The sequence below is a fragment of the Galeopterus variegatus genome, unplaced genomic scaffold (assembly GCF_000696425.1).
Source record: "Galeopterus variegatus unplaced genomic scaffold, G_variegatus-3.0.2 Scaffold100, whole genome shotgun sequence".
NCBI lineage: Eukaryota > Metazoa > Chordata > Mammalia > Dermoptera > Cynocephalidae > Galeopterus > Galeopterus variegatus.
In genome coordinates, this window is record NW_007726211.1 from 526,065 (window position 1) to 543,055 (window position 16,991).

Consider the following 16,991-nt stretch of genomic DNA (forward strand, 5'->3'; position numbering starts at 1 on the left):
TTAGGCTTGGTACACATAACCCAGAAGTTGAATTCCAAAACCGCTTGTTTACTCTTCCCAGGTAAACTCCACGCTGACTCATGAGTTTGAGCTGGTTATCTGGTCCTGCACTTTGTAATGTGTGCATATCTGCTCTGCATTTTAAGTTCCTCATTTGGAGGAACCAAAGCAGTGCACATTTTACCTCTCCGGTAAGACCAGTAATGCCACTGTAAGTCACTGGGGATGTGTCGAAGAAACAAGGTGGTGAGGAGGTGGTTCCCTCCGTGTCACTTCACTGGGCCGTTGCTCTTGCTTCATCGGGAGTGATCTGAATACAGTGCGTGGCTCATGGTTCCTATTTCAAGCAAACCTCTCCTAAGCTAGGAAATAGCCAAACCATCGTCTGATCCTTTAGCCATGTGTGTCCTTCTTTGAGTCTGCATGTACTACTTGGCATTTCCGATTTCAAATATCTTAACATATTTGCTGCATAATGCTAATAAATAATATTTAAAATGTGCCAGATGCAGCAATCTACAGACAACCAAAATACCTTCCCTTGCCAAGCGGGTCGCTGTTCCCTGAGTCTCCGCGTCTGGGTGTTGAGCCAAGACACTGGGCCTCGCTGCCACTCTCCCTCCACCTTCTCATTGTTTTGCTTGGAATTCAAGTGACTTACTTCTGGAATTCAAACATTTAACACAAGCATTTCCCCTTAATCTGTTAGTCGAGACAGGTGACAGTGTTTATTTTAAAAAGAAAAAAATGTCATGTTCCCAAAAGGCAGCAGAAGCAGCTTACTCCTTGCTTGTAAGAGCATTCACGTCACTTGTGGTTCTAGGACACAAACCCTGCAGTCTTGTCACGAGGAAGGAACATGTAAATGGACTGTGTTCTTCACTTTAACAAAACATTTAATTATGGCATCAGCAGATTAGAGGGCGCTGTGCCGCAGTAGGCACCAGTGCAGAGAGAGACGCAGACGCAGCTCTCCGGGTACAGCTGGATCCTCCAAACCCAGCTCTCGTCACTGCACCTGCTCCGCGGTGGGTGGACGTTTATTTGTGTCCACATCATTGCAAGAATGAAGTTTTGCTGGGACAGTTTCTTCCCATCCCATGTCTATAGGCCCACGAATGTCCACGGTGTGTGAAGACTTGCTTTATGATGACATTAGTGGTTTTGGTACGTCATGATTTAAGTGAAATAATGTTGAATGGATCTCGTTTGTGTACTTTTAAGTAGTTCACCATCCTTATGAGTTTTAGTACTGCAAGTAAGAGTTAATTTTCATTGTTCTCTTTAATAATAATAATGAATCTCCCCAGTATCTCACTCCATCATTGTTAGTGCTAAGAGATGCCAAAGTAACAATTTCTATGACTTTTAATGGAGCTAACGTCCTACTTTATCCTGCCACCCCTTGGGTTTCCTCAAGCACCTTTGGCAGCTGGGACCTGTAGGAACAGGTGAGCCAGTGTTGTCTGACATGAGGGATCCTCATGCCCGCAGACCGGATCCAAATGATCCTTTTACGAGTCTCCAGACTCCACCGTCCCTGCGTGCGGAGGCAGCAGCAGCACCACCTGCTGGCAGCAGGGTCACCCAGCGTGGGCCACGGAGCACAGGACAGCGTTTGCATTCCTCGTGACCACCACGGTGAGATGCCCGTTCCTACCAAACGTTGGCTTGTCGCATATGGTGAGATACAACTCTTAATTTTAATAGATGGGATATTTTCTTGATCCTGGAAACCGACCCTTGATGCTGACACTAGAAAAATAGTGACCAAAAAGTCTCAGAATGTAACAGGATCTTAGGGTACTAAGTCAGAGGCACACAGGGTGTCCTCTTCCACCTGGAGGACGTCTTCATTAATGAGCAGTTCGGTGCTTCCAAACACCCCGTGAGAACTACCTCACGTAGGCACTGCGGCGGCTCTGCGCCTGTGATTCTGGAGCACCCGTGCTGGCGGGCCGCACCTTCTCTTGGTCGGGGGCTGTCCAGCTCTACCAACTTAGATTTGCTCGTGCTAGAGCTTCCTTCTTAAAGCTCCAGTCAGAGGCACTCGCGGAGAGCCCAGAGCAAGGAGCCATGCCAAGTGACCCTGCCCACTGGAAGCTCCCAGCCACTGAGGAGACCCAGCTCCAGGTGATTAGCACCTGCACATCCCATGTCCAGATGGGAAGGCTCCAGGGGGACAGAGCCCTAACCCGGGGTCTGGACTGTGCAGAAAGCAAAGACATAGACAAGGGGAAGAGCTGGGGAGCAGAGCTTTCTGAATTCCTGCCGCTGCTCCAGATTTATAAGATCGCCGTTAAGTTGAGGTTGCCATGGCAACACTAGCATGTGGCACCTCCTATTTGGCTACAGCTGTAAAGATGTTTGTTGGATAACACAGAAAGGACGAAGCAGGGATGAGATGTATAATGAAGCATCCCAAGTTTCTTATGTTACTTATTTGGGAAATTCTTCCCAGTTTCAGGAGATCCAAAGGCAATGTTTTTGGATGCCCATCATCAATTAAAATTTCTATTTGTAATACGAATTACTTAAAGAAATTTCTAGGTTGCAAATAATCATTCAACAAATCCTGACTGTGTGCCCACTGCGCATGCTGAGTGCATGAAACAACGGTCCCCGCCCTAGGAAAAAATGAATCTCGTGAGAGGAATCGAGCTTGGAGCCCACAGTTAAAGCACAAAGCAAGATGCGACTAATGCCATGGAGATGTATTTTTTACATAGCAAGTGTTACATGTGGGGGTTGCAGGAGAGGAAGATCAGGGTGGGCGTGATGGGCATGTCCCGTCAGACTCACGAAGGAGGAGGTGGTGGCTGAACTGGACGTCAAAGTCCAGGTGGATTCATTTCAGGAGGATTTGCATGGACAAAATGCAGAGAAGGATTGGGGGCATGGGTAGCATCAGACCGTGGGAAATAGGGTCTTATTGGGATAAAAAGTAATAGGTTAGAAAAGTGGAATTAGAACAAAGGACAATGCTAGTCTGGGCACCCTTGATGGTTTTTGAAACAGGTTGTATTTTGCACCAGAAGTGCTGATCGGGTGGCTCTGTGAGGATGGAGCTGGAAGGTGATGTGGTGGTAAGAAGTCTGGGGCAGAGGCCTGAACACCAGCAGCAGCATGCTTCAGGGACCAGGCGCAAGCTCTGCTGCCACCGCTGGCTGCCGGGGGCTGTGGGCCGGTCGTTTCACATCCCTAGGCCTTGGTTTCCCCATATATAAGACGTGAGCCTCACCTTAGCATCTTTTGAGCTTAAAAAAGAAAATTCTATAACGCGGATGATTCCAAAGCTTACACAATGGTGGCCAGCACTGAAAAAGGCAGCCCAGGCGTGCACCACGAGGGTGGCCTTTATCGAAGCCTGTGGTTGGCTCGGGGTCGGGTTGCTGGTGGCTTCTGTTCTCATTCTGCTTACCTTCATTTTCTGTTCTTTTCTACATGTGCTATTTACGTAACCGAAAAGTTGGAGTTTTTAAAAAAACAAAGCCCTCCCTCCACCACCACATCCCCTCACACATGCATTCGTATATAAAGTGAAAGTATGTAGATGCCAGTTTTTAAAGCACCTACAACCAAATGCCCACTGTGGAGAGACCACAAGTGCTGTTCAAATTACCTGTTAATTTACGTGACACTTCCAGAGGGTGGCTGTGTCTCGGGGTTGCCACACCTGTTCTGGTTCACATTCCCCACATCCTTGAAGGGCAGGGACCCCAGGATATTAAGTTACTGTGGCACTTTTTGTTTTTGCTTTTATTGTTTGAAACATGTTATTTTACTACTGAGGCCTCGCCTCCCCACGGCTCGTAGGTAAAAAGCATCTTTTCCACAAACCACAAGAAGAGAGACTCCTAAAATGTGGTTGGGGAAATTACATCAGTTTAATATAATAAGCGATGTTTCATAAAAATATTAATAGAAAAACACAGAACAGATCAAATTGAGATGAGCACAACAGGAGAAACAGAGTCTGCTGGAGCAGTGTGTGCTGAAAGGATGAAACATTTATCCCAAGATTCATACAATAAAGTATGTCTTTAGATGACTTAACTCTCAGTGGAAAAATATCACATCAGCAGCTACCACCCAATCTTGCTTATGAGAGGCTCAGTTTATATTTCTCCCCACACATTCAGAATTCAAGTGAACTTGCAATATGGTTTCACTTCCCATAGTTAAGATAAACGTAAAATTTTAAGCACCTGCAATTTACAGGGATTAAGATAATATCCAATGACCCTCTGCAGACAACATTTGAGATTGGATTAAACCGACCACAGTTCAGCATTTTAGAATCTATCCACTTTTATTGAAAGAAGCCCATTTGTTCATGATGGATTTTATAAAAAGAGAATTTTCCAAAGAAAAGCTGGGACCCAAAGTCATTTTGCCAGGGTCCATTTTACATCTGTTTGTAGGACTGTACATGAGCCGACCTTGAGAAGAGTAACCACAGAGACATACCGAAACTGTGCACTTCTGCCAGAACTACGCTAACTTCCCAAACCCCCCCCCCACCACCACGCACACACAGCAGATTTTAGGCTAGACGAGTGTATTAGTCGGTTTGTGTTGCTATAACAGAATACCAGAGACTGGGTAATTTAAAAAGGAAAGACGTTTATTTGGCTCATGATTCTGGGACAGCTGCATCTGGCACAGACCTCAGGCTGCTTCTACTCATGGTGGAAAGTGGCAGCAGCCGGCAGGTACAAGCAGATCACATGGGAGAGGAAGTGAGACAGAGAGAGAGGAGGTGCCAGGGTCTTTTAAACAACCAGCTCTTTCGGGAATTAATAGAGGGAGATCTCACTCAGGACCCCCACCCCACAGGGAGGAGCATTAATCCATTCATGAGGGATCCGACCCCACGACTCAATCAGTTTCCAGCACTGTCACATTGGAGATCAAATTTCCACATGAGTTTTGGAGGGGACAACACATCCAAACTCCATCAACGAGCCAGCCAGTATTCTCAGAAAACTCAAATATATCATGCAAAAAGTGTTTTCCTCATTAGGATGGCTTTGATATGAAAGTATGTACCTTATATTCTGCAACAATTGTCTCAGAAGGAGCAGTTCGCAGTTACATTTTCTAGGTTGAGCCATTTGAACTTTGCTGATTTCATGACTCAGGAGATCTCCGTGGGGTGCCTCCTGCGCACCCAAAGAAGCGGGAGGGCTGCATGGGTGTCAGCTGGCAGGGGAGAGTGAACGGGCTCATGTCCTGGGCTTAGAGCGGCCATGAGGTCCTGTTACCAGCACGGTGTGCTCCTGAGGCTCGAGGCATCCTGGAAACAGTGTTCCCCACACGGGGCTGGTGGTCATCAGTGTGCTTCCCCATCATCGGCACCACGGACGTCTGCCATTCCCTAAGTGGCTTGAGCAGGGCTGGGGGGAGGATAGTTATACCCCGAGCCCTCCCACAGGCTGCCTCATTGTCCCCCCCTCCGGGACCCAGTGGCTCCTCCCTGACACGGTGCACACCCAGATGCGGGTCTCACGCGCTGGTCGGCACACAGCTTCCACACCCACGGCACAGAAGCCTGCCGCGGTCGGAGCAGCAAGCAGAGCCAGTGTTTATTGAGAGGATTCACATCATCTTTGGTCAAAATTCATGAGACGGCCCGATGGTCTGACTCGAGATCCTTCCTTTAGCCTGGGCGCCCCGTGTTGGGCAGGGCAGCCGCACCCCAGTCCTTTCTTGGTCTTTCTTTCTCTGTCACCAGGAGTGGGGCCAGTGCAGGGTAGGACCACGAGCAGGACCATCCTGGCTCCTTTGACCAGTTGGGGGTGTTGGTGAGTGACAGGTGGGGCTGACGGAGGAGGGGTGAAGAGTGAGGGGGCGTGAGCGCCTGGCTAGACGTCGGGCACCCTGCTGCCTTGCAGTAAGGGACCGTGTGTGCACATGTGTGTATTTCATTTTCTCGTGGGCACACACTTGAAAACCTGTGTCTGCGTATGACACATGGCACATGGGAAACCCACAAGCAAAATGTCAGAGGACAAGACCATTATTTTCTTTGTGTACAGCAACGCATCCAGGTTTGGCCCCTCGAAGTGCTTTTCCTTAACATTGCGGCCTTTTCTCTGCAGAACAGGTCGGTAAGACGTGAACGGGCTGTGCTGGCCGCGAGGCTGTCTTTGTGGAAGGGAATGTTCAGGAGGGCTTTGCTTCTAGTGGTCACTGCTCACGGACACGTGCCCAGAGAAATTAGAGTCACAGCAGCCAAGGGTCCAGATATTTGCTTTTGTTCGTTTTTAGCTTGTGTAACTCTAGAAGATGTTTAATATTTAGCGCAAATCAGTGCAGCCCAGTATCTTAAATTTATCACACCCAGTGGATTCAGAAAAGTATGCCAATTATAAGAAAAACGACTTCTGTGCGGACAGAAACGGGTGTGAGGGACAGCCCGACCAGGAGGCTGGTCTGAGTTGCCATCTCACTGGTGAACTGATTGCCCAGCATCTCTCTGATACGTGTGTTTCCACAAACACACGTATAGTAGTGGTGCACGTATTTCATGAAACCATGCACGTGTTACATGCACTGTGCATTGTTAGCACATGTCTGAGGAAACGATAGCTCTTAATTAAGTAACAGGTGCTCTGTTTGAACAGGGTGACGCCCAGCCCCTTCCTGGCTGTCAGAAAAGCAGAAGCGATGTCTGCCTCTCTTGGTCTGTCCCCACTGGGATGACCAACCCAAGGCTTTTCCCCCATTCTGGAGGATCTCATGGGGGCGCAGCTTCTGTGACTATCTGCCAGACTTTCTCAATTAACCACTTTGACATGATTTTGATTGGATTTATAAAATAGTTTCTAAACAGTGTGTTTTCTATTTTTCAGGTAAACAATTCGAAGGAATTATAGCAACATAGTCTCTGTTAGTAACTAGTCGTTCTCTTAGAAAGAGAAAAGGACAATGCAAAACATTATCTAATGAGGTGCTTTCCCAGGTTGAGGCTTATTAATAGTTTTTGTGTAGCCCCTTTTTTAACCCATCTACAGCTCGCTTCCTCCCCGTGGACCATTGCTCTAGCTCGCACTTATTCCTTCTTGGCTGCGGAGAGCGCCATTCTCGTGTGTTTTCAAGCACCAGATGCACACCCCACAGACCATGCTCACACACCTCCCACGGCTCCCACTGTGTGGGTCCGCATGTCCCTGCCACACATTCAGAGTGTCCCTTCTGGCCCCGGCTCCCACCACCCCGGCCAGACATGCCAGGGTCCATGCCTGCTCCTCTCCACGCCACGGGAACACTCCTCCCCCAAGCGGGGTGCCCACCTCCCTGACTGCTTCCATCCCGTTAACCTGCACTCTGGTTGGACACTGGCCTGAGCCAGCTTTGGGTGAATCAGATGCAGCCCCGTGTGGGTACGTCTCATGGGCTCACGCTAGCTCAAGGGCAGACCGCAGGCTCAGCAGCGTAGGAGGCACAGCACATGCCCTGGAAGGAGCAGGCAGGAGAGGTGGCGCCCCCGCTGCGTGTGCACCTTTGGCCGGCCTGTGCTCCTGCTGGGTCTGCCAGCCCCCGCCTCACTGTCCCTGGTCCTGTCTCACTTTGCAGTCCTACATGGAGGACCACCTCAAGAACAGGAACCGGCTGCAGAGTGAGTGGGAGGCGCTGTGTGCCTACCAGGCGGAGCCCAGCAGCTCGCTCGTGGCCCAGACGGAGGAGAACATGCCCAAGAACCGCTGCCCGGCCGTGCTGACCTGTACGTACCAGCCCGGGGCGTCCTGCACGGGGGTGGCAGTGGTGCGGGCGGGGGGACTGCACCTTCCCGTTGTCCCACCGTTTTTGTGGCTCTGTCCTCATGCCTGGAAGGCCCTTCCCCACGCCCCCTTCTCTACCTTCAGACCTGCACCCCTCCTCGAAGGCCAGTGCAGGCACCACCCCTCTGTGAAGACATCACGGCCTGATCACAGACCCAGTTTCTTCCTCCGACCCAATCGTGTAGTCCTAAAAACGTGGGTCTGGGGACACGAGCCCCGATGATTCTGACTGTGTGATTTGAGACACGGTCCATAACCTCTGGGAGCCTCTTCATCTGTGATTGGGATCGTGCTGTCGTCCTGGAATATCGCTGTAAGGATGACATGAGGTAATGAGCATGGTGCCAGCACATCGTAGGCGGACAGTGAACAGCGGTGGCTATTAGAGCATTTTGAACCTTATAGTTATTTCAGCAAACATTACTGAGGACCTGCTGTCTAGCTGGGTATCACTGCAATAAAACGGAGGTACAAAAGCACGGAGCAGGAGAAGCGGGGTCTCGTGCGACCCGTCGTGTGTGGCATGCTAGGTGGGCTTACGAGGTGCAGAGCCCACGGAGGGCAGAGAGGGGCCCACTGAGTCTGCCGTCTCCTCAGCCGCTGGCCGCCTTCTCTCACCTAACCAACCTGTGCATCCAGCAGGTCCCAGGGAAGGTTCTGGGCTTTGGTTAATACAAAAACCCACCCCACAGGGAGCAGAGGGAGACTTGGTGTCTCTGTGACCGATTTTGGATGTTAATAGACGCTCAGCAAGTGTTGGTTTCACGAGCGGTAAGTGGCTCTGCGTGTCTGTGTGTGCACAGTCACCCGCTCTCGTGGTCACCGTAAGACAGGACGTGCTCGCGCCTGTTTCAAATACAATCACATGAGCTCTGTCAGTTCCCGTTTGAGAGCACAACACAGCGTCATGGTGGCAAGGTCAGCGTTTACTGAAGCAAAGGGTCGCGCCTGTTTCAAATACAATCACATGAGCTCTGTCAGCCTTCCCGTTTGAGAGCACAACACAGCGTCATGGTGGCAAGGTCAGCGTTTACTGAAGCAAAGGCGCTCTGTCACTGCATCCCCACCTCAGCCCCTGGGAGCCGTCCTGGGACCAGCCGGGGCCCCAAGCCTCACCGGGTGTCTGGTCCTAACACCGGCAGCCTCACGCGGCAGCCCCTCAACCGGCCTGGAGGAGGCGGCCACGGTTGCTCTCATAGTAAATGAGTGTGACCAGGGTCTGGAGGTCAAAAACTTAAAAGCTGGAAGTGTTTTGCTTTAGAGCTAACCTGGAGAATCATATGCCTTTGAGGAATCCAAGTCACACTCTCGGGTGTAAACTTTAGTTAGCGTTCAGACCAGGTCCTCCATTTCTATGAGGTCTGAGGGTTTTTTAACCCTAAAGAGCTCTGAAGACAGAAGCTGTTATGTTTTATGAGTTCTATATTTAGAAGAAAAGCAAAATAGGGCTGGCCCGGTGGCACACTCGGTAGAGTGCGGCGCTTGGGAGTGCGGCAGCGCTCCTGCCCAGGGTTCGGATCCCATATAGAGACCGGTTCCCGCTCACTGGTTGAGCGTGGTGCGGGTGCGACACCGAGGGCTGCGATCCCGTTACTGGTCACGAAAAAAGACAAAAAGGAAAAAAAAAAAAGAAGAAAAGCAAAATAAAATACATCCAATCGATCAGCTGCCAATATTTATTAAGCATCTACTGTGTGTCAGGGGCCTGACATCCGCTGGGACACCTGATGAGCCAAGTGTGGGCAGCCACTGTCCTCAGAGGGATGTGGGGTGGGAGAGGGGGCTGAGGGGGAAGGGGTGCGGGGAGGGGAGGCTTCCAACAGCGTCTGGATAATGACTTAGTCTGGAATAGACATTTGGGAGGCACGCACTGAATGTCTCCATGTGTCTAGTGATTTACTTGGATTGTTAGGTCTTCTGTGTCGATATTGAAATTCAAAGCCTGTTCCTCTGAGAACAGCCCCTACGATGGCCCCAGAACACACCAGCAGCCGGGTGATGGTGATTTCCTCCCACGCACCCTGTGGCCCGCGTGGCACGTGGGCTCTGTCTACTAAGTGTTGACAGGTGGAATCAGAGCAAGGAGCTTAGTACAGGCAGCATGTCCCATCCTGAGGTGGGAAACAGGAGCACCCTGCAAGGTGGCCATCAGTGCTGACACGGCAGCTGCGGGATGACCAGGCCCTGGACGTTCTCTGTGACCGGAGCCCTCGGCTCCTCCTGTGCCCGAGCCAGAGTGATGGCCGAGAAGAGGAAACACTCTCTTGGTTTGCTCTGGTGCTGGGAGTTAGGGAGAAGCTGCTGTACTGGCAGATGCCACCTCCCACGGCCTCTTTCCCCAGGGCCCACCGACGTCCCAGCAGCCCACCCGGCGCTCGCCTGCACGGGCTGGGAAGGGGCAGCGCTGCCATGGGAGGTCGGAAGGTCACTCGGGGAAGATGGGGAGGGGCAGGCTCCGTGACAGCCAGGGGACAGCCCGGATGAATGCACCTTCACGGATCACCTGGTGTATTTTGAGCAAATGCGTCACCTACTTAGTTGTTGACGTTGATGGCCTTCTTGACTGTTAGATGGAAGTCATCTTGCCACATTTCAACCCATATCCCTTCCCGAGCAGCACACTAGGGGACGCTTTGCTTACACTCTGGTTGGTCCTGCCGAGCTCCCCTTTCTCCGGTCCTGCTCCACCTCGCCTGGCTGGAGCACTCCCTGTGGGACACAGTGGGCTGGTGATGCAGCCGTCGGGCTGAGGCCTGCTGCCCTGGCGCCTCCCGCTCTCAGGGCCGCGTTGACCGTTACCAGAAGGTGGACCGGAGCTCGGACAGGACCGCACTGTGACCGGGCGCTGCCCCCCGCCCCTCGGCGCCCTGCCTGTTCTGTTGGTGTCTCAGGGTGGGGACGAGCAGCCGGCCTTCACGCTGCGTCCACTTCTCCGGCCACAGGCTTTGCCAGGCGCTCACCAGGCCCTCGTTTCTCCATTTTGGGTGCCTGGCACGCACTCCTCCCGTCCCCTCTCCCCTCTGCGGACCCTCGCTCTCCTGTCCCGTCCCCTGTGGAGCAGCCCCATGCAGTTCTGCTTCCCGCGATGAGACGGGAGCAGGTGTCTCGCTCCCAGGGCACTCCTGCATTGAGTCCACCGAGGGTGCCCCGCGTGCTTCCTGTGGCTCCCACTGGACACAGCCGCAGCCACCACCTTCCCATCTCTGCTCACGTCACTCCTGTCCCCTGCTTCCGGGGACCGGAGCTGTCCCAGCTCAGGCTGAAGACAACTTAGCTGGCAAGTTTCATAGAAAATTCGAAAGTGAGAGAGCTGGTGGCTTTGGATCCCTGACAGCCCGGAGACTCTGGCCACATCCGATTCATCTTTCCAGGGAGAAGGCAGCTAACAACTCGGTGCCTGGCTGGCTCTGTCCAGGTCGACTTACGTTATCTCACAAGCCTGAAGAACTCATTGTAAGCTTTTTATATTTTTAAAAAAGCATTATGCAATATTTTGTTCATCTGCTTTTTAAATTAAGAATAGGAATAGTATGCTGTTTTGCCGTTCTATCTCAAAAAAAAGTAATTCTGGTTCTGTGTTATAATTAACAACAGAGAGAAACAGACAGAAGACATAGAGACAGTAACCGAGAGACAAAACCAGAGCAAATGAAAAGCTGAAGACCAGGCACTAAGACAGAGGGGCAGGTCCATACTGTGGTCGTCTCGTGCTTTGGCCTTTGAGGACATCATTCCCAAGGAGATCGAGGCTCAGTTTCATAACCAGGGGCCTGGCCATGGGCACCCCCCTCCCCCATGCCCTGCAGGCGTGGTCAGATGAGGATGAGAGGCAGGTTTGCTGCGAAGGTGCCACCTGGCGGCTCCGCGGAACGAGCCCCTGACAGCTGCCATCCCTGAGCGAGCTGCGTGCCAGCATCGGCCGAGGCCCACAGGCTCATCTCCGCTGACCCTCAGGAGAACCCCGCACTTGGCAGATGAGGACGTGGGGATGGAGAGCCAGGCCTGGCACGCCCGGGGCTGACGACGCTGCCTCGGACGCTGTTGCGGACTCACCTGAGACTGCGTGTGCCGGGACAACGCACATAAATGTACATAAATTTCAACCTCCCACAGAAATGAGTAACTGAAATACATACCAGGACCGCAGCACTTCGGCTGAGCATAACTTTCCTTAACAAACTCGGAAACAATTTCTTTCCAAAAAATAAGCCTTTTGGTTTTCTCCCCCAAATTCTAAGCAGAGTCCCGTTAGAGGAATATTCCACTCTGGTCATTTCTGAGTGGCCACAAATTTTCCTGATTTGCTTTTAAAGATCAATACATGGGTCAGCCTCCTAAATCCAATGACCAAGCGAGAGCTTTCCTTCTCCTCCTCTTATAAAAAGGCTCTGGGCGCATGTGTCACCTTGACAAGAAAGCCACGTGTGGACATAAGCCACTGACTTGGCTGTCTTCCCTCCACCCTTTCTTCTGATCTCGGAGCCAGCTGAGCCTGCTCCTCTAGGATTTGGGAACGCTGTCAGTTTGTTGGTGTTGAAAAGAAAATATCCCAGCAAATTCTGTGTGGGCTTTTTTCTTTTCTGCATCACAGGCAGACGCTGTTCCGGGCGGCTGTTCAGCCTGAGACTGAAGGATTTTTTTAGGGAGAGCCACACAGGGTCATTCCCATTAGGCTGCTTCTCTGGGAGTAAAAAGAGAGTCTGACCTGTGGTGGCAAACCCCCTCCCACGGGCTCCCGGATGCCCCAGCTGCTGGGGGCCAGGGCCGCTGTCTGTCCACGAGACGCGGCACCAATGTCCACCCAGCTGACGCGCTCGAGTTCAGACGTCGTGTCCTCTCTCCTCTGTCCTGATGCTAAGCCGGCAGGTCCGCAGGAGTCTGCCTTGTGTCCGAGGCGTCCGTACGTCCCCCACCCGCTGTCCAGCTGTACAGCACAGGGAGGGGTCTCAGAGTGTGGCTCCCAGGTGGCCGCAGCCAGGCACCCTTTTAGGGACGCGCCCTCGTTTTTCGTGCCCAGGAGGCCGAGAGCTGCAGCCGTTCCCCTGCTCCGGGCATCCCTCTTCATGTGTGGTGGGAGTTTGCACTCCCGCGTGCCACATCGGCTCACGCCCAGGCTGCCATCGCCGAAATGCAGGGTCTTCCCCATGAGGACTGTTGTTGAGCCTCAGCCCCGCGTGTCCTGGCACAGCCGCGTTTGTTTGTTGTCGTGGAGACAGAGCCTCACGCCCCAGGTGGGCTGAGCCTTGGTGAGAATCAGGACGGTCCCGAGCCCCGGCTCGCCTCGCACTCAGCTCTCTGCCATCTGCTCATTTCATGAACACTTTTCGTGTCTTCAAGTCATTGATCAAAACAAGCTCAGCAGGATAAACACGGGTACTGCCACCGCCGTCCTCCCTGCAGGCTGATGCAGACCCACTGAGGCACGTCCCAGGCAGCCCAGGGCTCCAGGCCCGGCCCCGAGGCCTGATGGCATCGCGGATGCTCCACGCGTGCTGCTGTGGAAGGCCCCGGGCGGGACGCCTCACACAGCCTTTCCTCTCCCTCCTCGTGACAGCCCCAGGAGAGTCCCACTACTGTCCCCACCTTGCATGTGGAAGAGCCAGAGCTGAGGGAGGGGAAGCCATTGCCCGATGTCAACTTCCCGGGGGCGCCGCCCTTCATCCCACAGAGAAAACCCAGCCGGGGCCACACGCAGGCTACTCCCGAGGCTTCTCTTTCCAAAGGAAAAACGTAGCTGGCGTGGCGTGGCCTCCCCCTGACTTTCTGTGACACAAGTTTTAAAACAGTCACGTTGCAATGACCATTTGATGATCACCTCTGAGCCCACCACCGAGACTCAGCAACTCCTGCTGCATATTTGGCCACATTTGCGTGATGTACGTGTGTACTTTATTTCTTGGCTGAACTACCTCGAAGTAAGTTTCAGGCATCGTGACATCAAAATACTTTAGCCTGCATCCTCTAAAAATGAGGACATCCTCCTACGTAGCTACAACCCATTGCTGTAACTAAGAAAACGAACAATAATCCCCTGACGTCGTCTGACGTCCAGTGTGCGAGCTTGCTCGGCCGCCGTGACAGCAGGTGGGTGGCATAAACAGCGGACGATTATTCCTGCACAGTCCTGGAGGCCGCAAGCCTGAGATCACGGGATCGGCAGGGCTGGTCCCCTCCCTGGCTTGCAGACGGCGTCTTTGTCTTCACGTGGCGTTCCCCCGTGCACGCGTCTGCGTCTACGTCTCCCCTTTCTTCAAGGACATCAGTTGTGTTGGAGTAGGGCCCACCCTAATGACCTCTCCTTCACTTAACCACTTCTTTAAAGTCCCTGTCTCTAAGTACGGTCACATTTTGAGGTCCTGGGCTTAGGACTTCACTGGACTTGGGGACACAGCCCAACCCCTAACACTAGCCATGTTCAGAAGTCTCAGCTATTCCCATTCTATCCTTTACAGCAGTTGTTTGTTTTGTTTTTTAAACCACGATGCAATCAAGGTTCATAATTGCTTTTTGGGTTTTATGTTTCTTTAGTCTTTTCCATCTTAAAACAGTCCCCCTCCCCGCCACACACCTTTTTCCCTGATGTGACTTGTCCCTAATAAAGCTGTTCTCCTAGAGGCCACCCTCCCCTTTCCAAACGATCACAAACTACCCCTGTAGGAGTCTGCTCGGGAATTTTGCCAATTCCCAGATCGGTGGAAGCTCACCTGCCTCGTTCTCAGAGCCACGGTATTCCCAAGAGACCAGCATCCCTGTGTCTCCACGAAGTGGCAGGAACACGGCCAGCCTCACCGGCAAGACTTGCAAACCTGTTACATTTTTTCATTGTTCATTTTGATTTGCCTCCAGAGCAGTTATCTTGACAGCAGAGGGAGGCTTCCAGAAGATACCCAGTCAGTGTGGTCTTCCAGCAGCAGTGGTGCCAGGCCCACGACTGTGAGATCGCATCCCCCATGTTCACAACAGTTAAGGAGAGTCATCCGTGGCCATGTGGTCTGTAACAGGCAATCAAAGTCTGGGATTCCGGAGTCAGCGCCGCTCTGGGAGAGACCCGGGTCTCTGGCAGACTATTTGTTGTCATCTTGCTGAGTGTGGTAGCAGAATAGCAGCCCCCAACATGCCTACACCCTAATCCCAGCAACCTGTGGAAGTGCCACCGCACATGACAAAGGAGTGGAGGCTGCAGATGGAGCCAGGGTTTGCTAATCATCTGACTTTGAATGGGGGAGATGATCCTGGGTGATCCGGGTGGGCCCAGCGTAATCCCAAGAGTCATGGGGTGGATTCACCACATAGAGCCTTTGCCAGGTCAATGCCAACAGGAAATGTGGGGTCAGAGTTGCAGCAGAGAAACCCCACCAAGGCCACACCTAGTGGAGCCATGGAGGCAGGATCACCATGGAGACCCCCAAATTGTGGAGCTACCAGTGTGCAGTGCCAGCCTGAGAGACCTGAAGTGTGGCCTCAGACCAGGAAAACCATAGGAGCAGAGCTGCCCGAGGACATGGGCACCCGACCCCTGCACCAGCGTGCAGAGGATGTCGAACATGGAGTCAAGTTCCATGATTCCCCAGCTTTGAGATTTAACACCTGCCCCGCTGGCTTATGGACGTGTTTGGGACCTATTGCACCTTTCTCTGGCCGACTTCTCCCTTTTTGAATGGGAATATGTACCTTATGCTTGTCCCACCATTGTACCTTGGAGGTAGGTGACTCGTTTTGAATTCATAGATGGGATTTTGAGACTTTGGACTTTTGAATTGAAACAAGTTAAGACTTTGAGGATGGAATGAATGTACTTACCTGTGAAAAGGACATGAGTTGGGGGGCCATGGGCAGAATGCTATGGATTGATTGAATTGTGTCCCCCAAAGTCCATATATTAGAAGCTTAATTCCCACCATTTTAACTGTTGAGGGTGGGAAGTCCTATGATGGTCATTGAAAGGTGGGGCCTGGGGAGGTGATTGGATTGTAGGACTGTGCAGTAGTGAATGGGTTAAAAATAGTGGTCAGGGGCGTGGCTCTGAGGGCTTTAAAAGGAGAGCATATGACAGTCTCTCTCTCTGCTCTGCCATGTTCACCACATGATACCCTGTGTCACTGAAGTCACCACCGGGACAAAGCCTCACCAGATGTGTTCCCTGGACTTTGGACTTCCCCGCGTCCAAAACTGTAAACAATAAGTTTTGTTTTCTTGCAAATTACCCAGTTCAAAGCAACAGAAATGGATTAATAGAGAAAATAAGAAGGAGGCAGAAGAGGAGGTAGGATAATGGGGTGTGAGAACAGCCCCCCACCCCACTGACATGGAGGGCAGAGGGCGGTGGCCTCCGGAAGCTGGAGGCGGCGGGGACGCATTGTCCCCTGGAGTCTCCAGACGCAGCCAGCCCTGCCCACACCTCAAGGTTCATCTCAGACTTTGATCTCCAGAAGTGTAAGATGACAAACGTGTGTTGTTTGAAGCCACTAGGAGTGTGACGTTTGCTACTGCAGCCGCCTGTACCGAGACTCCTGCACTGAGGGTGGACACCACGCTGGCGGCCATCCACCCAGACCCAACCCAGACCAGCATGCGGCCTGGCTGCGTCCTCCCCTCCCAAGCATCTCAACCACAACTATCAGAAAATGATTGGAAAAAACAGAAAAAGAAGAAGGTTATTTTGCTTCTGTGTGAAAAATGGCACTGGAAGTGAGGTCGCCTGCTAATCTGAGGACCAAGGTGAAGAAAAGTCAAGCAGTCTGGCGTCTTGCTGCTTAGCCCAGAAAACAGCCTCGCGGTGCTTTACACCTGCGTCCGTGGACTGGGGAAGGACCTTAGGGCACAACCTGATGGAGGAGGAGGGATTGGATGATGAAGTAGCTTAGGAATCTTCCAGGCCGTGTCCCTTGGCATGTAAAGGACACACTGCCCTTCCACAGCCGCATGGCTCTCTCTGCCTCGGTCGATCCTCACCTGTCCCCACGCTTCCACCAGACTCTGTGGGTGTGTGCACAGGACCCGCCGCCATGCTGCCCGCCCTCTCGAGTGTCCTTCTCCATCAGACCGTCTTTCCATCGCTCTTCCAGTTGAGTGCCCAAGCCACCGAGCGAGCGGCACCAAAGGTCAGACTTGCACCTGGCAGCAGGTACACAGCTGTGCATTTGACTTGAACTGTGCACAGTCATGGGCATGTGTGACGCTGCCGTGGTGTTGTCACAGGAGCAC

At 52.4% G+C, this 16,991-nt stretch overlaps 1 protein-coding gene across 1 annotated transcript in view; it reads left to right on the plus strand.

Annotated features, from left to right (window-relative positions):
• PTPRN2 (protein tyrosine phosphatase, receptor type, N polypeptide 2) overlaps window positions 1–16,991 on the plus strand; it is a gene marked incomplete at its 5' end in the record, with an annotated part of 127,549 nt that overhangs the window by 44,105 nt on the left and 66,453 nt on the right. Inside the window, one exon of the mRNA XM_008583775.1 lies at window positions 7,582–7,729. Coding sequence (XP_008581997.1) covers window positions 7,582–7,729 — 148 coding nt within the window. The remainder of the gene's footprint in view (window positions 1–7,581; window positions 7,730–16,991) is intronic.